Genomic DNA, 26,842 nt, shown 5'->3' on the forward strand with positions numbered 1-26,842 from the left:
ATTTCAGTAAAGCTTTCAACACAGTTTTTCATAGGATCCTACTGGACAAAATGTCCAGCATACAGCTAAAAGAAAAAACATCATATGATGGGTGAGCAATTGACTGACTGGTAGGGCTCAAAGGGTTGTGCTAAATGGGTCCACATCAGGCGGGCAGTGAGTCACCAGTGGGATCCCCCAGGGCTACATTTTATGGCCAGTTCTTTTCAGTGCTTTTATAAACAATTTGGATACAGGACTAGAAGGTGTTTTGAGTAAATTTTCTGATGATACTAAACTGGACAGTGTTTTTGACTTTGTTGAGGGTGGAAAGGCCTTGCAGAGGGATTTGGACAGACTGGAGAGTTGGGCAACCACCAGCTGCATGAAGTTTAACAAGAGCAACTGCTGGATCCGCAACTGGGATGGGGCAAAGGGTTGGGGCAACTGGGATGGGGCTATATGTACAGACTGGGAGATGAGATGCTGGAAAGCAATACTGATCTATTCGCTTTAGTGACCAGTGATAGGACCCGCAGGAATGGTGTCAAGCTGCAACAGAAGAGATTCAGGCTGGGTATCAGGAAAAGGTTCTTAACTGAGAGGGTTGTCGCGCACTGGAACAGGTTCCCCAGGGACATGGTCACTGCACCAAGCCTGTTGGAGTTTAAGAAGCGTTTGGACTGTGCACTGAATTTTTGGGTGGACCTGTGTAGTGCCAGGCATTGGACTGGATGATCCTCGGTGGGTCCCTTTCAACTCAGGATATTCTATGATTCTGTGACTCTATTTCTCTTTGCTTGTTGTGTTTGTGTTTTTTTGGTGTTTTGTTTTTTTTTTTCAATATAATTTTCAAGGGAACTTTAACTTCTTCAGCCTTGCCAAATTTCATATGAGAACAGTGCATCCCAGTGCTTTTCCCTCTTACAAGTACTGATGAAAAAGAAGTCAACAATATCCCCTGAAAGAAAGCTGTTCCCACCTTGGGCTTAACTGATTTTTCTTTTTATGTAATCTTCTTGTTCATAGGGCTGCATTTTCCCTTCTGAAGACAGTGGTTGCTGTAGTTGAGCTTGGTATTGTGAAGATTTTATGTACTTGTGGATCATAAACACATACTGAGTCAACCTTTCACCCCCTCCCCATAAGATAGTCTTTGCAGCTACATAAGAATTTTTGGAATCTGAAAATCTATTTGGAATCTGAAAATATCTCCCAAATAATACTCCAGCTGGCATTAATCTTATCTCTTTTGGCCTCTACTTTGTATGCATTAAAATGATTGTCTTCTTCAGATTGGTTTCTGCACAAGTATTAAATACAGTATTTTTCAAGCTCTGATTCATTCATTCCACTGTCCTTGATGATGGTGGTTGATATGGGGTATACAGGTGTTACGTGATGCCTAATGTTTCGTATCACCTTTTTAAAACTTGAACTGTGAAATGGCTCCCTTGGTTTGAATCAACCTCTTCTGGAATTCCAAGCCTGGTCACCGTATCTTTTAATAAGTATCTTATTATACTGCCTGCCTCTGCATTCCATAAAGGTGATTGCTTTGGGGCATCCTATTGTGGTAGGTATGCTTTTCTCCTGCACTTGACGTAAGTCTTCCTTGGGTTTATGAGCCACAGCAGGCCTTGATGCGACCATTCCTTGAACCAGACAGCACATCAATATCAGAGCACCAAGTGCATGCTCAAAGCCATGACCATGAACAAAGGGGGTACTGTCTTAAAGCAGGTACCCATTGAAATTCCCCGTGGAGAAATTATGGAGCTCTCCAGGGATCACAGCAGGCTGTGACCCTCAGTGTCCCTAAGCTGGGACACTTCTGAGGTGGGGTGTCTCTCAGGGCTGACGCCTTGAGTGTCAAGGCTCACCTGCAGACAAAGGCCAATGAGGGAGAAGAGTGAGTAATTTACCAAAAATGGAGGAAGATTGTAAGCACAAAACTGACTTTAGACCTCCCCCTCCCAATACCCTGCAGTAAGTCTCATATGAACCTTGCCATTCTCAAACCGTTAGCCAAGTCACAGTTTCAATTGTAGCAAATTCCTTTGAATTATTGTGTTAAATTGGCTGATGATTAAATGCACATTAAGTGCTATTAAGAATAATACAATCTAATATTGTGACTTACCATAAAAAGTATTAATAAATCTTAGATTGTTGCTAAATCAAAGTTGTGTAAAAATCTATTTGCAACACCTGACTAGTCAATAATTACTAACATATATTTGTATCCCTTTGACATGCACATAATGTGTTTTCAACATTGTATAATCTACTTGCAGGTTTTGGAACAGGAAAGTAGCCCATGGTTTGTCTCCAAGAGTCTTTTCCTCCTTGTCCACCTTCAAACTGTATACCTGAGAAACTGGGCAAAGTTTAGTCACCTGTTTTGCTGCAACATAAATTCCTGAGGCACACCAGTCCTTTCAGAATTGTCTTTGCCAATGCTGTATGTCCAAAATGATTTAGTTGGTGATGGATTTTTGCCATTGTAATCAAGTACCTTTTGGCCAAAATTGGTAAACCTGATTTACTTCTTCTTTTATCTATCTGTGCACCCAGTCTTTTCCATTCCTCTATTTCTTCTTTTGCTATTTGTTCATATAAAATTAGCAAATTAGGAAGAGTCTCCTGATATATGATTTTTTCCCAAAGGCTGTCTTGCTATTGCTTTGGCTCTAGTGTTTGCATTGGTGCCTACTTTTTATAAATCAGTCTTTTCTTTATTGTGGGTTGTCTGATGCATCACACTGATCTCTTCAAAGTGGAAGGTTAATAGCTGCTAACAAATTCTCAATCTATTCAGCATTTACTATCTGTCTGCCACTAGAGGTCATGAAACCTCTGTTTCCACAGCTGTCCTGCAGCATGGAAGATATCAAAAGCATATTTCTACTACACATGGATGGTCACTTGGTTGGGGAGAAGCGGAGGGGTTCAAGAAGCCAGGGAAAAAAAAAAATCCACCCTTTATATGCTTTTCCTTCCTCTCTTTGCTAACGAGACCTGTCAGCCCTCGGTATTTCCTTCCTGCGCTCCTGTTAAACGTGTTCCACGGAGAGATGCTAGAGCAATAACCTTTTGTACTGACTGTACATTCTGCTTCCCTGCAGATTTATGTCAGGGTTATTAACTTAACTGCTTGAGCATTGTGTTTAGGAGAAATACGCTCTGCTGTTAGCAATCTGTTCTGGGTCACGGTGCCATACCCCGTTCCTTACCTTCTTTCCAGGTAGTAAGATAATCCATCTACAGATAGAGTCCAGTCTGGAGCTGGCAGGCTAAGGTCTCTAAGGATCTGAAATGTCTGTCAAGATCAAGAAAGAGCTCACCTTGGTCTTACAGATCAAGAAAAGGTCATCTTTTCTTGATTCTAGGTTACATCTATGCAGCCATGATGTGGTTCCCCTTCATCCACCAATGGTAACAAGGTTGCCAGGTCCAAGGATTTGCATCTTCTCAAGAGGATGTTATCTACTGTCATCAACAGCAGTTCGTACTTGTGGAGTCTCTGAAAACTCATATAGATAAAGAAGCACATTTAGTTAACATCAATTCAACACCACGTAGGGTGTTTAGAGTCCTAACATAATCTTCTGACGTTTTTCTACTATCAGTGCTGCTGAGGCTATTGTTCCAATGCTTCCTGCCATGCCTTTAAAAACTGGGTCCAACTGGGCTGACAGTAAGCCACTGGGTACATCCGCCCTCCCAAAGTGTGAGCCAAGACCCAGAGGACATTCCTTTCCTTTCATGCACAAGTAAATGGAACGGCTTACTGTAATTTGGCATCTTGAGTGTGGGTGCTGACATCAAAACTTTCTACAAGATTATGAAAGCTTTCTCCAAATCTGAAGTCCATTTCAGTCATCTGCTTTTGTGCAGGCCACAAATGGTTCAGCTATTTTCCCATACGCTCTTATCCATTGCCTGGAAAATCATTGTACATATCTAAAAACCAGCTTTCCTTCTGGGGCACGTTTGGGCTTCTTTATTGGCAATAATGCTGTTTTACAAGGAAATTTACAAGGGGTTAAAATTCCCTTCTTCAACAACTCTTCACACGTCAGCCTTATTCCATCTTTAGCCTCTTGTGGGAATGTGTATTGCTTTAAGGGGGGAAGTTTCCTCCTTTAGTTTTCAATGTAACTGGGGCTGCTGATTTTAGTAGCCCCATACCCGTTGAAGTCCATGCCCACAAAGATGTTGGTATGCCTTTCAGCTCCTCAGGGATTTTGTTTATTTTCTGCCAGAACATAAACATTGTTGGAACATCTTCTACTGGAAGTTTTACAGTTATACCTTGAGTGATCACATACCAATTCTGCTCACAATTTACAGAATAAGTACCACCCTAATAAATTTGTAGGCGCTGATTCTAATACCAAAAAGAATTGGTCTACTAATAGCAGGCCCATCACATCTTCTATCTTTGAAACAGTTCCCTGCTTTCCTTCTGCACCTATGACATTTACATTTCCTGTTATATCTGAGCCCACTGTGACATCGGTTACTGTGGAATAAGTTGTCCTGGTATCAAGTAAACATGAATAACCTTATTTCCAATGTTTGTATCTATTATCGTTTCCTGGGATCCACCTGGGAGGTATATTCCTGCTTCATTTCCCAGTGCTGGGGTTTGTGATCTAAAAATATCTTTGCTTATCTTCCTCTCATTGTCCCCTGCTCTATCAGGCTTCCCTAACCTGCATTCTAAGTCCCCTTCCTTGAGATTCCTGGGCATTCTCCAGTGCTCTGATTGCTTGGAATAACTGCAGCAATCCTCTAATGTCGCTCAGCCTCTACTCTGATATCTGCTTCTCTGGTTTCTACTATTTCTTTGCCTCCTCTTAAAATCCCTTCCAATTACGGCTGCCAGAAGGCTTGCCGTTTGCTCCTGCTACTTCCTCTTTTGTCTAGCTTTTTCGTATCCTCATCTCTCCCATTATACACAAATGTGGTTATGCTCATTACTTCTATTGTTCTACCTTGCCATCCTGGGGTATATTTAGTAAAATATTTCTTGTTATCTGGCGTTGCTTGATCTACCAACAATAAGACAACCAAGGGCCTGTTTCAGGATCTATTTCCCCAAATATTCACAGCTGTTTCTCCAACCTCATTTGGAAGCAGAGGGGTGTACTCTGATCCTTGCTGACCACCTCTTACCTTTGTCCAATTTGCCATTCCTTCTCCTGCCGCCTCTGTTGCAGTTACTAACCCAGCGCAGCACTAAAAGGCACCTGCACCAAAGACAATGCCAATGCATCCTCTAGGGAGGGTGAAAGGAAGATGGCAGGCAAAGGGAGAACAACCTCAGCTTAGGGATATGGTTTAGTGGGGACTGTTAGTGTTAGGTCAGAGCTTGGACTCGATGATCTTGAGGTCTCTTCCAACCTAGAAATTCTGTGATTCTGTGATTCCTTTAGCAGAGCTGGCAGGGCAGGATGAACAGCCAGGGACGCAAAACAAGAGAGCAAGAGAGGAGGGATCCAGAGGCAACAGCAGCACAGCAGAAACACCTTCACCACTAGCAGCAGTTGCTTGAACTTGCATAGACAAAACACTGTAAGTTGACGCCTTTTTTCTATCACCCTATGACTCATTTTATTTAAATTGACTACTTTGTTTGGGCAATTCAGTTCTCCAAATTGCCCAAACATACCAGGGCAGGGGATTGGTCCTGCAGTAATAATCACAACAACCTTAGGCAATCTATGCTAAAACAGCCAACTCCTGGCCACCCTTAGTCTGCAGTCCCTAATGCAGTCATAGCAGGCCAAGGTGTCTGACAAAATTCCACTACCTTTTTTTTTTTAAGACAACCTATAGATGCCACCAATTTTATTCCAATTTTCCAAAACTTCTGCTAGTGGAGCATCAATCACTCACTATATCTTGTCCAATTTCTAAGTTTCAGGATTTATGTGGAATTACAATTTTAACACACAACCACTCTGCAAGATTTCTGTGAATTTACAGTTTTATCTTACCACCACCACATCTGTTAGAGACATAAACCAGGTGATTTTTACCCAGTTCACAGCCCAGACCATCCCCGGAGACTCTGGATGCAAACAGTCAGTGCGGTCCCACCTGGGGAGCCAAATTCTGTCAGAAAAATGACTTGGGATGTTCCACGACCATGAAAGAAACAGGACCCATGGACAGATTTACACAGTTTTACTAAAGCTTTGTCAAGATCATAAGACCCCCATCCTCCACTAGAGAAATGAAAGCCCCCCCATTACATTTTGCAGCAGCTAATAGATAATTTACAACAAAACACATCTGAACACATCATTAGAACCATCCTGACCTTCATTGCCATGCACAGCACGGCTTCTGGCAGGCGAGGTGCAAGCATTAGATTGGCTCCAGGCCTCAGGAGACAAAAAGGACTTTCTCATCTCCTAGGTTGAAGTTTCCTCAAATCAGGACTTTTGGTGATTGCTGCTCCTAGTGCATTCCAGGAGAGTGCTCAGGCCCTAGTTTGCAGCTCTAGGCAGACACAAAGCAATCAGTATCAAGCTTGTAGGAGAACAGGTAACTCATTAGGGCAGGGCACAGCAGGTAACCCTTTCTACACACCCCAGTCTAACCCTTCCCCCCCCAGTTTCCCCTTCCTTGCCACAAGAATAACTGGCCTGTGAATCACAAACTGGATTTAGAGGTGTGTCACATAGCACGTGTTGGTGGAGAGGTCTCTTTGCCCATGGTTATACAGTTACTTCCAAGACCACTGTGGGGTGCAGGCTAGTGCTGTACGTTTTCCTTTGTCCTCAGGTCAATGAGCAGATTGAACATTACAAAAGGTTTAGCAGACTCAGCAAGTGGAGATGTCAGGAGTGTGCAGGGACTTGCCTGCATTCCTATGCAGGCCGGCAGCCAGAGGAAGGAGAAGGGCTGTACAAGTGACAGCAGCATTCAGGGGAGGAAAAAAAAAAAAAAAAAAAAGATAGAAAAGCAATTCCCAAGCTCCCTGCAGGGGCTTCCTGCCTCCCAGGGAGTTGTACTGCATCTAATCTCAGCCAGCGTGGGCTGAGTAGCAAATTCAGAGGGTGTGCAGAATTAACATTTTAAGCAGTGCTCATGCTGCTTTGGTGAATGAGCCTGATATCTCTGGCTCTCTGGCAGAGGGGTCGGAATGTTATCTCAGCCCCTTCCCCTGCACTGACCCCCCAAACACACACCCTAAGTGTTGCTGCTGTGGATGCTTTTAGGGCTGATATTGGGGCGTGGGTGAGAGCTCTGTAGGACAGCACTGAAACTGTCACCTGGCCCATCCCTCTGCTCAAAAGGTTGTCATTCTCATGGGCAGTCTTTAAGGATCTCTAGAAGGGGAATTTTAGGGGAGGAAAAAATAATGTATCTCCTTGGTTAGGAGTTTATTTTATCATCCCTGGGGACAAGCACCTCTTGTGCCACTGGCAATCACACTGACCCTGGGCTGTCCTGTCCAGTCACCTTTCATTTGCAAGAGGGATGTGTGTTTGTGTAAAGAGGGATGTACAGTCCCCGTGAGCACCTTACTTGCAGAGTTGTGATGTTTGTTCCCCAGCACTCAGCAATGTCCTCTGCACCACTCAGCCCTACTGCTCAGCTCCGTCACAGTTAAATCTCTGTAAGGTGAGGCTACTCCTTTGCAGTGGTGCATTTCCCTTTTCTACCTGATTCCTCACAAATCCTAAAGAGCTCAGCCTTAGACTTGTTCTCTCAGGTTTTCTCCTGCCAATATAATTTATCAATTTGATAGCTGCAAATGCTCTGTTCTTTACAGGAGGTGTTGCAACCTACTGCAGTGAGTGGCTCTTTTCATTCCCTCTCCCCCTACCCACCCCTCAGTTACAAATCCCATCACTAGGCCTGCAGTTTGAGCCATTTGCATCGCTTCTTGTCCTTCCAATGTTCTATAAACACCTGTTTTTTTTTTTTTTCCATCCCAACTGTTGAAAAATTGGAGTCTCTGCCCAAAGTAAGGGATGCAGCTGCCGCTTTCCCCTTCGTGGGGTTCACTTAGCAGCAATGCTGAGCACATGCCCCAGAGACACACAGGACAGTGACACGGCTGGTCACACGAGCTGCCTTCAACAGCACCTACACGCAGGACTCGGGTAAAACAAGACACACAGCCAGCCAAGTCCCCTTCTCTTTGGCTGGCAGGGGAAGACAGTCATCAGTGCAGGTACACAAATACACTCAGGGTTTAAAAACATGCATACATTTGCAGGTCCCCAAGCATCAGCATGGCCCATCTGTCCACCCACAACTCCTGCAGTCGCCAGCCCCTGACCTACCCCACAGGTCCCCAGCTCACTGGCTGGTCCAGTATGGTGCTTGCTGCACACATGTAGCATTCACACTCACCCCCAATGCACACCACTTTCAGGGGTCCCCCTGGGAGTACCAGCACACAGACCCCACCACCTGCCTGATACCCCAGCTTAGACCCAAGGGCCCTGCTACTCGCTGGCAGGTCCAGCTTAAAGTTTGCTAGCAAATACACATGCAAACTTCTAAACTGGAATAAATGTGGAGAGTGGAGAAAAAATGGAAAAAAAAAAATCACTGTATCATCAATAAATACTCTGTCCTTGAACCCTGGGCCAGGGCAATCCCAAGCACAAACACAGGCTGGGCAGAAAAAGGACTGAAATAGCCCTGAGGAGAAGGACCTGGGGGCATTGGTGGATGAGAAGCTAAGCATGAGCTGGCAACGTGCACCTGTAGCCCAGAAAGCGAACTGTACCTTGGGCTGCATCAAAAGCAGCGTGGCCAGCAGGTCAAGGGAGGTGATTCTCCCCCTGTGCTCTGCTCTCGTGAGACCCCACCTGGAGCCCTGTGGTCAGCTCTGTGCTGGGTCTGACTGGGATGGAGTTAACGTTCCCTGCAGCAGCCCATACAGGGCTGTGCTCTGCACCTGTAGCTACAACAGCACTGGTATCACACCAGTGTTGTGTCTATTGCTGTTCAATGCTGGCACAGCTCCAGGACTCCCTCCAATCCCCCCAAAAGCCAGCAGGCTGGGGGTAGGGGACATCACCAGGGCACCTAAACCCACCAAAGGGATATTCCATACTATATGATGTCACATTCAGCAATAAAAGGTGGGAAAGGGGAAGGAGTGGGGAGGAGCGGGCTCTTGTTATGAAAATGTATGGTCTCGGAACAACAGCTACGTGTATGGAGGCCCTGCTTCAGGGACATGATCAAGAATCAATCATAGATGGGAAGTGATTAATTTGTGAGTAATTTCTTTCCTCTCTCTCTGCTTCCACATGGACTTCTTTTTCTTTTGTCCCCTCTTCTTTTTCCCTTTAGTTCAATTAATTTTCCCTTAAAAACAATTTTATCTTAATTGTTTTTCTTTTAATTAAATTATACTTATCTTAACGCGTGAGTTGTTTTTTTCCTTTCTTCTTCCCTTTCTCTTCTGAGATGTGGGAGTGAGAGAGCGGTTGTGGTGGAATTTAGCTGCCTAGCAAGGTAAAACCACCACAAGCTCTGGGGCCCCCAGCACAAGGGCATGGAAATATTAGAACAAGTTCAGAGGAGGCTCACAAAAATGATTAGAGGGCTGGAGCACCTCTCCTATGAAGACAGGATACCTGCAATCATTGTTGATTCCTGTCTTCAGTGTGTGGGCAGAAGTTCCATCAGCTGTTCTGGAAACTGAACTCCTGTGCCTTAAGGTAGGATTTCTTTCATGTTTTGCTACAGCTGCCAAAGATAATTATAGAGGTTTGACTGCAAAATTACTGTTAACGTTGCATCTTATGTCAACACCCATTTAGACAGTTAAGTTCTTGAATGTTACATATACTAGATGTTACTAAATGCAATGTTATGGTCTTACAACTCAGGATAGGATAGATACAAATGCCTCTTAAAACCCAGCCTACATTACCCCTACTGTCGCTTTGCCGTCAAAATACTAGTAAGTGGACTGCTCAGTAATCAATCTTCCACACCATACTTGGGAAATGTGAGCTATGGCACAGAACCCTACAAAAACACACAACACAGACTTGTGTGCTTATATTTAAAAGTCCCACTGACATACGATTCAGAGGTATAAAGTACTTGAAACAAGATATAAAACAGGAAAAAGATATAAAAATCTTCAAGAAATATTTAAATAACATACAGCTATAAATTTTGCCTATACCTTTTACTCAACTACCCTTAAAGTACAGCAGAAAAAAATCCAGTGATACTGGAGTGAAAAATTAGTAGTCTGTGCACTAAGTCAATGCTGCTTACATGCCTTCATTCAGTAAAGGCCTGGAGTATGAAGCCTACGCAAGATTACAATCAGCTTGTTTTCAAACAGTTCATCTATATGACAAAAAAGTAACTTACCAGCCAGTTTCCTAGTGAAGTGCTTCTGCTGTACTGAGTACAAAACCAGTAGCCATACCTGGCAATCACAAAACAAGCAATCAAGAATTGAGCAAACCAAGGCAATAACGATGCTAAAAATACCTTCAACATTTTACTTTAAACTGTTACGCAAAATAAAAGGTTAGCAAAAATCCAGCTTTCAGAAAACTGCCTTATGTTTTGGTAATTCTGTTAAAATTTCAAATAGGAAAAAAAACGTTAATAGAGAAATCAAAGTAGCCATTTCTCTCGGAAGTGTTATTTCAGCGTTTATTCTGCTTTAGGACACTGGAGCGATGCTACTCAAAAGAACGTGTTTTGCACTCTGCAGTTACCTTACTGCAGATGTTTGCAAGAACACCGCTGCTTTATATATAATATAATAACTTAGAGCTCGCTGCTTTAACGCGCAGCCAGGACTGAGAGCACTTGTGGCTACGCTTCCACAGAACTACCCCCTGCAAAGCCCCAGCTCCTGGCACACCTTCGCGAAGTTCATTTCGTCGCTCCCTGAGGGACGAAAACACGGTGAAACAGGCCTCGGGACTGCTCTGCTAGCAGGAAGAAGACGTAGGCGGCTGGCAGGAGACTGCATCCAGAGAGCCATTTGGTAGCCGAAACGCGCCTCCCACACTGCCTGTAACGAGCAGAGAGGGAAATAAACTCCCCCTTACCCGAGGGGAGGGACGAGAGCCTCCGTCCCCCGCGGCCAGCCCCGTTGCGGGCCGGCCGCCCCCTCCCCGCCCCTCTCCCCGTCACCCGCCTCAGCCCGGCCCCGGCCCCGCGGCCCCGCTGCCCCCGGAGCGCCGCCCCCCCCTTCCCCTGGGAGCCTCCGCGGCCCTGGCCAAGATGTCTGCCTTCGGAGCCACCCGGGTGAGCGGCGGGGTTGGGGGGACGCGGGGCAGGGCCGGGGGCTGCGGAGGCCTCGGAGGTCTGAAGGGCTCGGGGCTGCTCGGGAGCCCCGGAGGATGGAGCCGTGCGGGGCTGAAGTCCGCGCCCTGCTCTGTTTTGTTGTGTTTTGTTTTTTTGTTTGTTTGTTTGTTTTTTTGCCGTCTCGGCCATGAATTGGCAGCGTTTATCTCAGGAGCGCTGCTCGTGTCTCTCTGCTGTTGTGCTGCACACGCAGGGCCGTTAGAAAACAAACAAAAAAAAAATTAAAAAAACGGGTTTTGCTTCCTGCTTCTAAGCGTCAGGGCTTACGGTTCAGAGTGTTTCATACAGTGCCTTTTCTAGCTGTGCTGCGTACACAGTTGTTTTGTGTGTTTGTTTGTTTTGCTTATGTTGGTTTGTTTTTGTTTTTATATGTGCAGTACATAAATACTGGTTTTCTGAAGTGCTGCAGTTCTCTAAAATTGAAATACTGCTTACATGGAAAGAAGTTACTGAGCAGCGCAGAAAGGTTGTTTTTCTGAAGGGGTGAGCTTTTATAAACCTGGATTTCTGTATACATCAAAAGCTGCTGACCCACCGGCACCTCCTAATTTCCAGGGTGGAGGTGGTTCAGGGCTCAGGTAGCACCTTGCTAAGCCTTCGCAGGGGCCTTTTCCTGGCTTCCCCACTTCCAGAAGTAGGTAAAAGTTGAAGGGCCCTGGGTCAGTGCTGAGGCATGACCGCTGGGCTGGGCCTGCAGCCAGGGCGGGTGGCGTGCCAGGCCAGCGGGTGTTCAGGGCACCAGGCAGAGAGCTTCCAGCCATAGGAAGGCGACAGACAGTGACCATGCACCATGTACATCGGTGTTCCGAGTTCAGCCTCCGGACACGTCACCTTCACAGTCACGGTTTTGGCTGCAGAGAGCTGTAGGAGTTGTGTGAGCATCGCTAGCACCTTGGCACTGAATCCAGCTGTCCCACCGAGTCCAACAGGGAAGCAGATGAAATAGGTGGCAACCCAAATTCTTACAGGTTACAAACTGTGGTCCTTTGTCACTTGATTGCTTGCGCCACAGCCAGGGATGGATCACACCTTGTCCTTTCCATGTGTCTGTCTGTGGTGTTTCTGCAGAAGCTTCCGTGCTGATCTGGCATACCCCAACAGACATAGGTTTTCTGGGATGAATTTCACTGTTTCCTTTATGTAGGATGTCACCCTTAGCATTATTTTGAATTCAGTACTTTTTCTAGTTGAGACAAAACATTTTGGTGAAAAAGCTGTGTATGACTATCAAGGGCTGCTCCTTTAAAAAAAAAAAAAAAAAAAAAAAAAGGTGATTTCTAGTACCTAGCTTTTGCTCAATGTCATCATCATCTTGGCTTCTACTAGATAAAGGAAGGTGTAAAAAATTCTGAATGATTGAGGTTCGTCTAGATGCTTGTTGATTTTGTTTGTTATCCTATATTACAACAGTGGTAGCAGTTGCATAAAACGTAAGTAAAATATCATGCTACTATTCTGCAATGCTATGGCTTGTGAAAACTCCAAATGAGTAATATATTGCCTAATAGAAAGTACAATCCCGAACTGTGAATAAACTTAATAGTTAAGTATTCAGTTATGTGATACCTTCCCCTGTCCTATGCCTAGTCTTCCAGCATTTCTTCACTTTTCAACTTTATAGATGTTTTCAGTATGCTTTAAAAATACCTCTTTTCACTCTGTTGATACCCGTGTTTGCTTTTTTAACCTTCTCTGCGTAGCATTCTTATTTTTAAGAGCAGTCATCTACCACTACTTTGTTTTTTAACTACTTATAGCCTACCCAGCTATATTCTGCTCCTGTCTCTAGAGTTTCCAATACAAATTCTGACATATTTTTGTACTATTATGATTAATTCAATTTTCTAATGCTACAAAATAAGTGACTGGTCTCATCAAACTTTTTTTTTAACCTAATCACTTGTCACACGATGAAAGAGACTGACATCTGCAATGTCCTTTCAGGTAGTTGCAGAGAGAGATGAGGTCTCCCCTCAGCCTCTTCTCCACGCTAAGCAACCCCAGTTCCCCCAGCCACTCCTCATAAGATGTGTTTTATAGCTTCCTTGCTCTTCTCTGAACATGCCCCTGAACCCTGATGTCCTTCTTGGAGTACACAGTACTCAAGGTGCAGGCTCATCAGTGCCACGTACAAGGGGACAATCACTTCCCCAGTCCTGTTGGCCATGCCAGTTCTGATGCAGGCCGTGATGACACCACTACAACAGTAATCACTAAGTATATATACATTACTGCAACTTGCTAGAAGGGAATCTTGGGCATTATTAGGTCAAAATATTCTGATACCTATTGTTTATTACGTAGATTGTTGTTTTCAGAATCATACTAATCCTGACCATAGGTAAACACTGGACAGGTGGAGTGCTTAGTAGTGGGCAATAACTTCTGGCTTGATTAGTGTACATTTCAAAATATATGTATTATTATGTCTCTGAGCATGTTCATATGTGGATTTATGTTCTTTAAAGAAGACGTGCTATATTATGCTTAGTTATTTTTAAATAATTGATTTTGCAATCTTAGAAATGGGTACACCAGTTCACACAAGCTCAGTGCTGTCTTGGATCCCATGTTGATGTAAGCCATCAGTTTGCATCAGCTTACCACAGGAACAAAGTTGAAGGTAGCCAGGAATTCTTCTAGATCATGTTAGTCACTGTATTGTACCTGATGCGATACTGTTTTCTAAACAGGGAATCTATATTTAAAGTTGTGCTGCCATCAGGTTAGTAGCTTTAGGAGACTTGAGCTATCAATGTCTTATATCTCCTGTTCTGTTTCTCTTCAGCGGATGCTCCAAACCATTGCAGGGCTTGGATGGCGATCACATTCTAGTAAACCTGCTCAAAATGTCCATACAGGCAAACCTGGAGCTGGCTTTAGCTTCGGTAGGTATCACATTCTTTGAAAGGAGTGCAGCAACTAAGGACAAATTGCAGAGTTAGTTTAAAAAAAAAAAACACACTGTATTGCAGTTCAGTATGAAGAGAAAGTTGAATTTTTTTGGTTACTAGAGAGGCCCAGGAAGTGGTGGTTTAGATTGTCTTCAGAGGAATGACACTACTCTTCTTTTCCCCTACTCTGACAACTGGCAAAATTAAAGCTAATGTAGAATTTGTGACTTCTTTTTTCTTTTTTATAATAGAACTTACTGATGAACAGAAAGAGTTTCAAGCTACTGCTCGTAAATTTGCTCTGGAGGAAATTATTCCTGTTGCTGCACAATATGATAAAACTGGAGAGGTAAATCTATCATACAGTAGGGGAAAATTAGATTTTTATATTACCCTGCATGAAATTTAAAATGTTGGTTGTGATTAATCAGAAGGTGATTTTCCTCATTTATTTCAGTATCCTCTTCCACTCATAAAACGGGCTTGGGAACTTGGTCTTATAAATTCACACATACCAGAAAGCTGCGGTAAGTAAATATTTTTAATCTGTAAAATAAAACTAAGAAAAGGACTTGGAGGTGTTTATATGTGTAATTAGGGATTCTGTATAAAATAAACAGTTGCATATTTGAATAATTAAGTTTAACCTTTTAATTTCCTGTTTTATTCATTATGTAGTCTGAGCCTTCCATCTTCAAAGGCTATCATGGAAGTGAAAGGGGTTCCTAAAAAGGATAAAGACAGCAAAAGATACAGAACAGCTTCTGTATGAGAAATAACTAAAATGTCAGTGTCATGAAGAGTGTGAAAAGGGATTGATAGCTCATCATCCCTTTCCATACAACTAGAAGGCATCAGTGAAGTCAGCAGATGGCAGGTTCTGAGTAAAGTAAAGGAGATAGTGTGAATTAAACACATGCTTTTCCTTAAATGTAAAAAGATTTAATGAACAATGCATTGGATGAAGTCCTGCCACTACAAGGAGCCTGCCAAGATGCATCATGAGCCCATTTGTTATAGGCCCCTGCCCCAGCACTGATCACTGTGAACATCAGCATGGAACATGCTAGCCCTGCATTATATTCACCCCCCAGACCAGGTCCACGGCCCAAAGGTGGCCCCTGAGCACTTTTACAAGACAAAGCTGTGGCATTTCTCATCACGGTACCAAGAGAAACTTGTGGCAGAGTTGCTCTGTCCCTGGCATTCCTGCTCCCAGCCAGCCTACCCCATTCTCCAGACAGGTCGTTCCTTGGTCACATCTGCTGAACAGTTAAAATCTCTATATCCCCTTCATTTTATGCAGTGTGTAGTTAATTTGTGAAACTCATAGCAGCTGCATGATATTGATGCTAAAATATTTACCTATGTTAAAAAGAGATGAGTGCAAATTCACTGAAGGGAAGTCTGTCAAGGGTTAGCGTTAACAAGGATACCAAGAGTACTTCAGGCTGAGGGAGACACCTAGAGGATGGAGCATGTATTTTGAACAAATGTTGCTGCATTGTTACTGTATTTCAAAGCACTTCTCAAAGTCGGTTTCTGTCAGAAACAGATTACAAGATTGGTTGGCTGACTAACATGAATAACTCGGTATTCATAGGAGCTATGGTAGCTCAGGAGCCTTTGTGGTCACTTCTCTGCTTCCTAAGAACTCTAAAGGACATTCTCAAATGTAAAGTAGTCAAACAGTTGTTGCCATTCTGTGTAACATGCCCCATATCAATCATGCAACCTTGGAGCAGTCAAATGTAGTTTTCCAATCATCTCTTACCATTCTGACAAAACTTTATTTAAAAAGTTGGTGTGGGATGTCTGATCAAACGCAGCGCACAATCAAGTGTATACGGGGCAGTATGTTTTTGATAGTTAATTTATGTAAATTGCTAGTATGTCCCACTTTAAAATCATTTTAGTAAATTAAATATTTCAACTGTAGGCGGTCTTGGCCTTGGCAGTTTTGAAGCATGCCTTATTACGGAAGAGTTAGCTTATGGATGCACAGGGGTTCAAACTGCCATTGAAGCAAATTCCCTAGGGGTAAGTTCTGTCATTTCTTACCTCCTTTAAACTGAAGTCTGTGCGTTTTAAAAAAGCAGATTAATAGTATAAATATTTTCTTTCAGCAAATGCCAGTAATCATTGCAGGAAATGAGCAGCAACAGAAAAAATACTTGGGAAGAATGACAGAAGAACCAATGATGTGTGTAAGTATAACTTATACACTGTAGAATGTTCCTAACCTACATTCATCGGTATTAGTCATTTTTTGAAAGAAAGCAGTGGTATCTACTTAAAATTTAGCCTATTTTTGCATGTAAATACACTGTGTCATTTATTCAAAGTCAAGGAATAGTAAATTTGATGCGAACAGTGAGAAAATAGAAGATATTACCTGGAAAACCATCCTAATCACTTACCAAAAAAAAAAAAATTATTTCCCTTTCAGGAGGTTGTTTAGCTGGGGTCATTTAGCTTGGAGAAGAGAAGGCTCAGGGGAGACCTTATTGTACTTTACAATTGCCTTAAAGGAAGTTGTAGTGAGGTGGGGATTGGGCACTTCTCCCAAGCACCAAGTGATAAGACAGGGAAGATGACTTCAAGTTGCACCAGGGGACGTTTAGGTTGGACATAGGAGAAATTTCTTTACTGAAAAGATTATGTGACATAAGAATAGTTTGCCCAGGGAAGTAGTTGAGTCACCATCCCAGAAGGTCTTCAAGAAATGTGTAGATATATAATTTAGCATGGTTCAGCTGTGGACTTCAGTACTAGGTTAAAGGCTGGACCAGATGACCTTAGAGGTCTTTTCCTACCTGAACAATTACAAGCTTCTGTGAATCTAAGAAGAGGTGTGGGAGTTTAAAAGAGGCTTATATAAGCACATATTCATATGACATGAGCAGTACTTGTTACAGAGAAAGAAAGAGTCATGTGCAATGCATTACAACCTGAATAAATAAGCCCCATAAAATGAAGAACACAGTAGGTATAAAAATTTACACTGTACTCTTATTTGCAAATTTTAAAGATCCTCAGCTTTTACATCAGTTTGTGAAGTATGAGGAATTGATGACTTAAGAGTTACAAAATGTTTCTGTTTATCATGTTTATCTGGTGTACGAAAGGCTCAACATGAGTCAGCAGTGTGTGCTTGCAGCCCAAAAGGCCAAATACATCCTGGGCTGCAACAAAAGAGGTGTGAGCAGCAGGTCGAGTGAGATGATTGTCCCCCTCTGCTCTGCCCTTCTCAGACTCCACCTCGAGTACTGCGTACAGGTTTGGGGCCCCCAAAACAAGAAAAATGTGGACCTGTTAGAAAAAGTCCAGAGGAGGGCCACAAAGATGATCAGAGAGCTGGACCACCTCTCCTGTGAGGAGAGGCTGAGAGAGCTGGGGATGTTCAGCCTGTAGAAGAGAAGGCTCCCTCATTGTGGCCTGTATATTGAAATACTGAAAGGGTTCTTCTAAAAAGGCTGGAGAGAGACTCTTTGCTCACTCAGATAATACAGGATGAGGAGTGATGGTTTTAAACTAAAAGAGGGGATATTTAGGTTAGAGGTTAGATAAAATTCTTCACTCAAAGGGTGAAGAAAACCTGATCTAGTGAGTGGCATCCCTGCCTGTGGCAGGAGGGTTGCAATTAGATGGTCCTTAAGGTCCCTTCCAGCCCAAACCATTCTATGATCATTAAAAATTATTTAAAATATGCATTTATTAGGAAAATTAACCCATATTTGCTTTGACAGTTGTTGCTTTTGGTAGTAGGGTTTTTTGCAGGGTAGTAGGTTTTTTGTAGGGTAATAGTTGTTGCTTTTTGTGGTAGGGTTTTTTGTATAATATTTTAGGGTTTACTATGTGGTTTTGGTGCACATAGTCTGCAATAATATGGTTCCTAAAGAAAGAACTTTTTTCCTCAAGATTTTATATTTTATTTTTTTCTAGGCTTACTGCGTAACAGAGCCTGGAGCAGGCTCCGATGTGGCTGGTATAAAAACAAAGGCTGAGAAGAAAGGAGATGAATATGTTATTAATGGACAGAAAATGTGGATCACAAACGGTGGGAAAGCAAACTGGTGTGTTAACAGTTGACTCATCCTACATTTTCTATTATTCTGTTCTGTACTGGCTTTTTTTTTTCCCCAAAGTTAGATATTAGTGTTTCTTTAAAGTTCTGTTGTAAATCCAAGTCTTCATTATGTTTCACCCCAATACAATTTTGCATCTGTGATTAGTGTATCAGCATAAGGTATAAGACTCTCAGGGCTGTGCAAAGCTTAAAAAGGAAATTAAGTGATGATATGGCAACTATACATTCAAGAATACCTCTTAAACCTTGATGCTACCAAACAAAATAATTTTGCTTTTTTTTCAAGGGAGGACAGCAGGAGTGTGATTTAACTTGCAAAATACTCAGGAAGCCCATATTACCAACTACTTTACTTTGAAGGTGCAGTGATCGAGATCACTTGCTACTGATTCTGTTCAAAACATCTCTCACTTTTAGTGAGGCTAGAAACACTCTTGGATTGTGGTGTTACATTTTATTTTCATAAGGGAAGACATTTTCTAACAGACAAAGAATCCAGATATTGCTGTGGTGGTGTGTCTGTGGAGCATGCTTGACAATATAGACCTCTTTTCATCGTGTCTCACATAATACCACACTCATCCCCAACACATAAATTGTCTTAATTTAAGTGAAAAAGCTGTGTGCATTGACTCATAAAGCTGAATTTTCTAATTATTTATTTCCTTGTAAAAGGTAGAACTATCAAAGAGAATGTACCAGCTACATGTATCTTTTGACATTACCGAACACCATGAATGTGATTTACAGCTGTTTAATTTCTAATTGAAATACTTATTTACAACTTAGAAGAATAACATTAAGATCTTTGAAATCAGATGATAACATTTTCTGTGCAACACTGTATCTCCTAAGAATTCATTTTTAAATATGTGATGTGACAGGTTTCTTTTTTACTGTTCGTGAAACTGATAATACCATAAAGACTTAAAGTAAGTGGAGAAGGTGGAGAATCTTTGCATGTTTATATTAAGTAATTTTATTAAATCTTGAATGTTGCAGTAAGAGATGCAGTGACACTTCTCTCCATTGCACACTGTCGGTTTATTTTTGTAAGGGGCAAGAAGAATGGATTGTTAATTTCCTTATAGATTTATTACATGCTAGAGACACTAAATATATAGATATACACACACATTGTTAATTGTGAGGATAAACTGAGTTTCCACTTCTTTGTTTTACACTAGGTACTTCTTGCTTGCTCGTACCGATCCAGATCCAAAAGTTCCTGCAAGCAAAGCTTTTACTGGATTCATTGTGGAGGCAGATAGCCCTGGAATCCAAATTGGAAGAAAGGTAAAGAAAGTATCTCTTACTTGACAAACCAGGGGTTATTATTTGTTTCTAAATCAAATCACAACAAATTGCAATTAAAGAAAACATGTTACGCAACTGAACGTTTTCACATTGTCATCTTTTCATTTTCACAACATAAACTATTCATAAGACATAATTTTACTCAGTCAGATAAAGAATTATTCAGAGTGGATTAAAAGAAAATGATTTTGAATAGCTGCAAAAAAATCTTTTGAGAACCATTTTATTGATCAATGCCAGTAGATGAGAAATACGCCGTCAAAGGATAAAAAAGAAGGTGGACAGTTTTAACCATAATTACACAGTGAGCTTTAATTTTAGCTACTGCTTAAGGAAGGCTCTCGAGGTTCTGGTGCAAATTAAATAAATAGGGGGAAAAAAGGAAGGAATCTGAAAACTTGAAAACTCCATTTTATTTTTTTGTGCGTGTGTTTCTGTTACAGTTATTTTTTTCTACTGCCTGCATACTAGTTTCTTTACTTTTTCCTTTCCCACCTCAAATGATACAGTTGAACTTGAGAAAGACCACGTGAGTGATTGTAGCTACAGAATCAATTTTATATAGGCGTAAGATAAACTGCCCAGCTTAGACAAATAAAGGGCATGCTGGTCTGTAAATGCAGAACTACTATTTGTCACGTATATGGTAATTCTTAGATGAAATTGAAGAGTCTGGGAGGAGCTGGAGGGGAGAAGCTTACCTTATGCTTTGAGTAAACTAAAGCAAGATAATGTGTTGTACCTTAGAAAAATCCAAGTTAGTTGCACCTCCGTAAATTTCTCTTTTCAGGAAATGAATATGGGTCAACGCTGCTCAGATACGAGAGGTATTGTCTTTGAAGATGTGAGAGTCCCGAAAGAAAATGTATTAATAGCTGAGGGAGCTGGCTTTAAAATCGCAATGGGAGCTTTTGATAAGACCAGACCACCTGTAAGTATCAAAAATAATTTATTTATAAAATGTAATAGGAATTTTTTTGTTTTTATTCTGTGCTGTATTTAATTCAGGTAGCAGCTGGTGCTGTTGGGTTAGCAAAAAGAGCACTCGATGAAGCTACTAAATACGCTTTGGAGAGAAAAACCTTCGGGAAAGTGATTGCTGAAGTAAGTTAATTACATATTTATTCATACGTATTCACTTATATAAGCTATGTTTTCACATCAGTACAGTAGATGTACTACTAGTGATTTTTCAGGGTTGTTCCTTGATTTTTAGGGTATGAGTTACTGTATCTCTGCCATTGCTTAGGTTCTCAAATACATAGGTCAGTGACATCTAAGTAAATCTAGCCATGCAGTTACTCCAGGAATTCTTCTAAACTCTCAAGACATACGTAAGTTCTTCAATACTAATAAATAGGGATTTTCAGGCAAGGTATAAGCCTCTCTGAGCTATATGAAACAATACACAGTATTAATAAAAACTTAGAATATGTTACCAATCACACAATTTACCAGTTTTAAAGAAATTTAAATAAACAGCTAGCTAAATAAGATGTCATAAATACTGAAACACAACTTCATAATTCAGTACTTAATCCCTGTGACTAAATGAATTTTAGAATGAAAACCTTAAAAGTCTAATTCAACACAGAATTATGACAGCTTGATCCATATTCTGTAGAACTCATCTTGTACAATTTACTTTGTTGAAGGTATTAGTGTATAAAAAAGATTATATTCTTTTTGGATGTCACAGAATCTTAAGCAGGCAATGTTAATCTAGTGTATTTCATCATTCATAGCACCAAGCAGTGTCATTCATGCTTGCTGAAATGGCAATGAAAGTGGAACTTGCTAGGATGGCTTACCAAAGAGCTGCATGGGAAGTTGATGCTGGCCGCAGAAATACCTACTATGCTTCCATTGCAAAGGCATTTGCTGGTGACATTGCAAACCAAGTAGCTACAGATGCGGTGCAGATTTTTGGAGGAAATGGATTTAATACTGAATATCCTGTAGAAAAACTAATGAGGGATGCTAAAATCTACCAGGTAAGTAAAAGAGAATGTGATCTCTACAATAATGCCTAAATTTTATATAGAAATACCTAATGGCTACTTATTTCAAATCTTGATGTACACATATGAAATAATTTTTTAGAATGACAGTAAGTATCCTTCAATTTAAAAAAAGGGAAACTCAAATTGGGCAAATTCTTGCATACTATGCACTAGATCAACAGCTTAACCTACATGTAACAAATAAATTTAATGGTGTGTTTTTTTCCGTATATGGTAACTCTGAAATTCTTAGGCTCTTCTTCATTTGGAATCTTCTTCATTTTGGAATCAAACACTGTAGAAAACACTACTCAAAATACCAATACTTCCTCTGGTATTCTATAAGTAGGTGTAGTTTATGTATGATGCTGTTCTTGAAAACCTTCGGTGCTGGAAATTCTCTGATTTTCCATATGTATCATAGACTGGTGCCTGCCTATAGTTTAGCTTTTCCTTCAGCCTGATACCTAGTTCAAATAACAGTTGTTGCAAATTATCTCCTTTTACACCTCAGATCCAAAGACAGTATGCAGAACAACTGATTGGTAATGACATTTTAGGAGCTTCTCACGTTTTTCTTATCTTAGTCTAGAAGAGAACACTACAGCGGCTTCTTCACCTTTTTCCTCATCAGTCATGCTGAATGACTTTTTTATTTTTATTTTTTCCTTTTCTGTTTCCAGTCTCTTCATTGCTTCTGGCTGTACTCCAAACCTTATGTTTGAAACTTTGGTAGCATAACCCAGGCAGAATATTTCAGTTGATATATCACCAACATTGAGTGTCATGGACTATATCGTGGTCTTGCATATGTTGTATTAAAAGAATTATGACACAACCTGGAACGATTAGCCTGTTTTTAACAACAAACCAAACCTATACTTACTCATGTTTAGCCTGTAGTCACTCATAATTCCCAGGTTTTTCTGCATTATTATTGCTGAGAAATTATTCCATGTTATGTCATAATTCTTGTCTTGGGATATGTTATGCTGCAGTTCTTTATTCAGCAAGAATGTTTTAATTATGCTCAGCAAAACCAGTAGTCTTTTCACCTCTTTCTGATAGTAATAGCGGCTAGGTAAAACTTATCAGAATAGGTATCAAGAAATGCATGTGAACCATAATCTGAAAGGTTAGTTAGTTATAACAGTTGTCGTTCTTAAGATCCTATGTAGTTAGCATTTCTCTTATAGCTGACTTTAAAATGAAAACTATGATTCTCCCTAGCCAATATTTTGGTTTTCTCTGTTTAAGGAAAGACAGCTACTACTCTGGAATCTAAAGGTCCTTAGTACTAATTGCAGTCCTGCAAGCAAGATGAATGAGTAATATAATTAATTTTACTTTGGGCTTTTTTTCTGTCAGGTTCTATGTTTTTCTAGAGAAAGATGTTGTGAGGGTTGGAAGCTTATTTAAAAGTTAAGATTAATTTTACAGAATTCTAGTTATTTAGATCTTCTATTATACTGATCCATCACAGGTGCATGTCAAGGTAGACTTTTCTAATTGTTCAATCTAATAAGATTTAGTATTATTTTTTGTTGTTTTTCTGCTTCCCTTCATCCCTTAAAAGAATACAAGGAAGGATTTTGTCTTTAGAATAATTTTGCCCATGTCTCTTGATTATGCTTTACTATATTATGGCCCAATTCCACATGGTACATGCTTTTAGCCATGGGTTTCATGTATAAAACTTCATTTTCCACTTGTTCTTTTCTTCCATATATTTGATATTTCTCAGTATTACACAGTTCTACTACTTCCCTTCAGTTGAAGGTGGTGCTAGAAGCTGCTTCCGTTGCTTATAAGCCAAAACCTCTTTTGCATTTATTTAAGCAGACTGAGAGTTTTGATGTCTTTACACTTGAGTTCCATGGCTGTCTTCATCAGCAAGTAATTTAGTACAATAGGAGGAGATTAGCAGATTGCAGGAATAGCTGCTGAATGCCCTCCAGCTACACTATATCCAGTTTGGAGAGGCTAAGTTCACAGCATGCCTGTTTGGTTACTTGGACTGAATGTCCCCATTATGTGTGTAATTGTAAAGGCTTGTAAGTTGTAAACAAATCTGTAAATCGTTATAGGCCTAGACAATTTTGGCTTCATTAGGATTTGGACCATATTTGGTGTATAGAGGGAGTAGAGTTTCCAGTTAAGTTTGCTCTAAAAAGCACCTACTTTCACCAAACTAAATCTGCTCTATAACCTGGATCATTGTAGGGTAAGCAGCAGCAGTCCGATGATTCACTTTGAGAATGAAAAGTTTCCTCTGAAGCAAAAAACTAATGTGACTGCAGGTTATAGTGGTTCTATTTCCAAAAAGCTTTGTAAGGTTCTTGAGAATACTGTCCCTGTTTTATGACTGCAGAAAGTGAATTTACCTGAATTTGAGCAACTCGGCAAACCAAGTTCTGGCAGACCTGGGAACTGAAACACTTGAATCCCTAAGCTGTGTTACTTCCACCCTCAAATCCTGTTGCAGTATATCTGTGGAGCATAGAGTCTTCTTACTGCATTAGAGCTTCATATATACAGTGTTTTGCATCTCTGTCTTTCCTGCCATCAAGCCATGTAAAACAGGGTGATGATGCAGAATGTTTCTAGAAGACGATGCAAGAATGTAAGGTTAAAGAACAGGAAAAAAAGGGATACTGTATTGGAGAGAGTACTAGTTAACAAGAAGAAATGGAAGTAAATGAATCAAAGCAAATGCTTGATGTGACCTTGAAAGGCTAGACAACAAAAATACAACACTCAGCACAAGTCATCTTCTCTTCACCCATTGTTTTAAAACCTAGTTTGTAAAACCTAAACTATGTATTTTCTTCCTCAGATAACACGTTTTCTTGATCTTTTTTGGCTCCCTATGTCTATTTGCCTGAGAAAATTATTGAATTTAGATGAGAGGATATGAGACTGTCTCTCAGTGTCTTGTGTATGATTTATTTTATTTAGCCAAATGTAGTTACTTACTCACATTGGAATTTTTCAGTTCTATTTTTCTTGGATTTAACATTCCAATCCACACTGTAATCTAGTATGCTAAGGAGGTTTAAAAGTGTAGAAAGATCAATTTAAACCTTTTTAAGAATGATCATCTAACATTGTTTCAATTCTTCTTTTCAGATTTATGAGGGAACTGCTCAGATTCAAAGGATGATCATAGCTCGTGAACATGTTAGCAAATTTAAGGCTTAAAGAAATGTGTGTGGCACTATGGTAGTATTCTGTGTTCTCATGGAAGAGGATTTTAGTGTGTTTCTCAATACAATGGAAAATTTGTGGAAAAAAAGTCCTTTTCCTTAAAAATCTTTTTATTGAATACATTATTAAACACTACTTCTTCCCATCCACTCCCTCTGAATTCCAAAGTGATTGATTGTTGTCTTTCCCCACTTAATCATTTTCACTCAAATATTCAGCCTTTGATGGGGGAAGGGAAAAAACCTTCCCTATAAAATTTATAGATTTATTTGATTTAAAAAGTTACCAAAATTCAGATTTTTTTTTTTTTTTTGGTCAGGGAAGGCATTCAGCATGTGGAAATTCAGCATGAGGAATTAAATACGGAGAGTTTCTGTATTGTTTATAATGATACAGATTTGTTCCGTCTCTTTTATCATTGGCATTTGGATGGATATCAAATTAATAAATCTCAGGGAAATAGTTACTTACAAATGCTATTCTAATTCCTCAGGAATACCATGTTGCAGCAGATTGTCTCTAGGTCACCTAGAGCTCGCTGAAAATAAATACGATAGCATGTTGGTTTTGTTGGCCTTTGAAATTTGTATTTAAAAAAAAAATAAAGAATATTAATTTCTGGACCATTCGAAAGCATGTATTATCATAAATTAGAACACACTGCACTATTATTTTTCTCAAACAGAGACAGGATTACTATTTGTAGTTTGTCTATATTTTATGTGTGTCCCTGAAGCAATATGAACAAAACCTACTTCTTGTTTTCAAAAGACACAGCATAATAGGGCTTATTTTCAATTTCTTAACCACGTTATTCACTTGAATCCAGCACTGAAAAAAATGTCATTGAAAGCCTTTATCTCTGTTCTTCAAAGAAACCTGTTGTGTTCATGAAGAAAATACTTGTGCCTTCTCCTGTGCAAGACATCTGCGTTACAGCTGGGTGTTATGGACAGCTTTTGGTAAAAGTAATTATGTGGCTTTGTTATAGCATAAATAAGAATGATTGTTCAATTTTTAACTTTTTAATTTTAACCAATGCCACATAAAATAACCTCTAATAAACATTGCCATATTTTCATTTATAATATATCTATTCTAAATTTGAATATTACTCCAAAAATCCAAGTACAAAAAGGGCAAGAAACGAGAACCTCACAACACAATGTTTTTTCACTGTAAAGTTAGATGATCAAAATGTTATTTCTGACAGCCGTTGCTGCATTCGAATAAAACCTCATTTTAAACAGAGAGGCGTGGTGGTTTTATTCATTTTGTTTGCCACATCATTTAAATTGTATTTTGCATAAGTTGTCCAGCGTCTGAAACAGGCAAATAGCTTCACCTCAGTTCCTCCTGTGCTACTGCCCACAACAGCTGCATGGCTGTTGCAGTTCAGCAGTGTGAAGGCTTTGCCTGCATGACGACTGTTCTGAGGACTGAGATCCAACCCAGCAGTGACGGTATGCGGCTTGAAGGAATGCAGCCTCTCTGACTGGTGCACTTGCTTAAGTAAATGTTCAGTCACAATGATTCACTTCAAGTCAAAGTGAAACTTTTCCGTAAGAATGACTTATGTGATCATTTTTATTTCAGATTCAATGTATTTAAAGGTATATTCCTTTCCATCAGTGTATGCACTTAACTGTTTGCAGCAGGAACAGCAAAGGAAGAGGAATTCTTGAGAATTTTGTGTTTTGTTTGAAATTTGGCTAGACTCTGCTGGGCAGTGCTGGCAGAACGCGTGTTCCCTGGACTTCTTGGAAAAATTACTCAGCCACATCTGGAGTGCCATATCCAGCTCTGGGCTCCCTAGCATAAGAGAGAGATGGAGCTACAGGAGACAGTCAAAGGGCTGCTAAATGTCAGACAGATGGGACAGCTGCACTGAAGGAACAGATGACAGATTCTGGTATTTGTCACATCACGTCACAGTGAGAGTGGTGGGATAAATGCCAACACAGGTCAGATGTTTGTTTTCTGTGTAGTCAATGCTGTCTAGGTAAATTGCAGAAAAGCAA

General features: G+C 40.6%; 1 protein-coding gene and 1 long non-coding RNA gene across 2 annotated transcripts; one reads left to right on the forward strand and one right to left on the reverse strand.

Moving 5' to 3' along the window:
• Positions 1 to 1,828: 1,828 nt before the first annotated feature.
• On the reverse strand, positions 1,829 to 5,224 carry LOC116500108. The gene is made up of 3 exons (XR_004254268.1): positions 3,377 to 5,224; positions 3,073 to 3,301; positions 1,829 to 2,906 (listed from the first exon to the last, which is right to left on the reverse strand). It is a non-coding gene; the product is annotated as an uncharacterized LOC116500108 (long non-coding RNA).
• Positions 5,225 to 11,180: 5,956 nt separating this feature from the next.
• ACADM (acyl-CoA dehydrogenase medium chain) lies at positions 11,181 to 26,072 on the forward strand. Its single transcript, XM_032205072.1, has 12 exons — positions 11,181 to 11,250; positions 14,099 to 14,198; positions 14,456 to 14,553; positions 14,662 to 14,731; positions 16,144 to 16,244; positions 16,331 to 16,411; positions 18,150 to 18,280; positions 19,482 to 19,590; positions 20,402 to 20,542; positions 20,620 to 20,715; positions 21,357 to 21,605; positions 24,744 to 26,072. Exons 1-12 carry the CDS (start codon positions 11,227 to 11,229, stop codon positions 24,813 to 24,815), a joined length of 1,272 nt encoding a protein of 423 aa, XP_032060963.1. The 5' UTR covers positions 11,181 to 11,226; the 3' UTR covers positions 24,816 to 26,072.
• The last annotated feature ends 770 nt before the right edge of the window (positions 26,073 to 26,842 follow it).

Source organism: Aythya fuligula, chromosome 31 (genome assembly GCF_009819795.1).
Source record: "Aythya fuligula isolate bAytFul2 chromosome 31, bAytFul2.pri, whole genome shotgun sequence".
Classification (NCBI taxonomy): Eukaryota; Metazoa; Chordata; class Aves; order Anseriformes; family Anatidae; genus Aythya; species Aythya fuligula.

Excerpts from the sequence above, each read along its gene's own strand:
- ACADM (XM_032205072.1), top strand. The coding sequence starts at position 11,227 with ATGTCTGCCTTCGGAGCCACCCGG. Across the intron at positions 14,732-16,143 it reads ACACATACCAGAAAGCTGCG|GCGGTCTTGGCCTTGGCAGT; the intron begins GTAAGTAAATAT and ends TTTCAACTGTAG. Across the intron at positions 16,412-18,149 it reads CAGAAGAACCAATGATGTGT|GCTTACTGCGTAACAGAGCC; the intron begins GTAAGTATAACT and ends ATTTTTTTCTAG.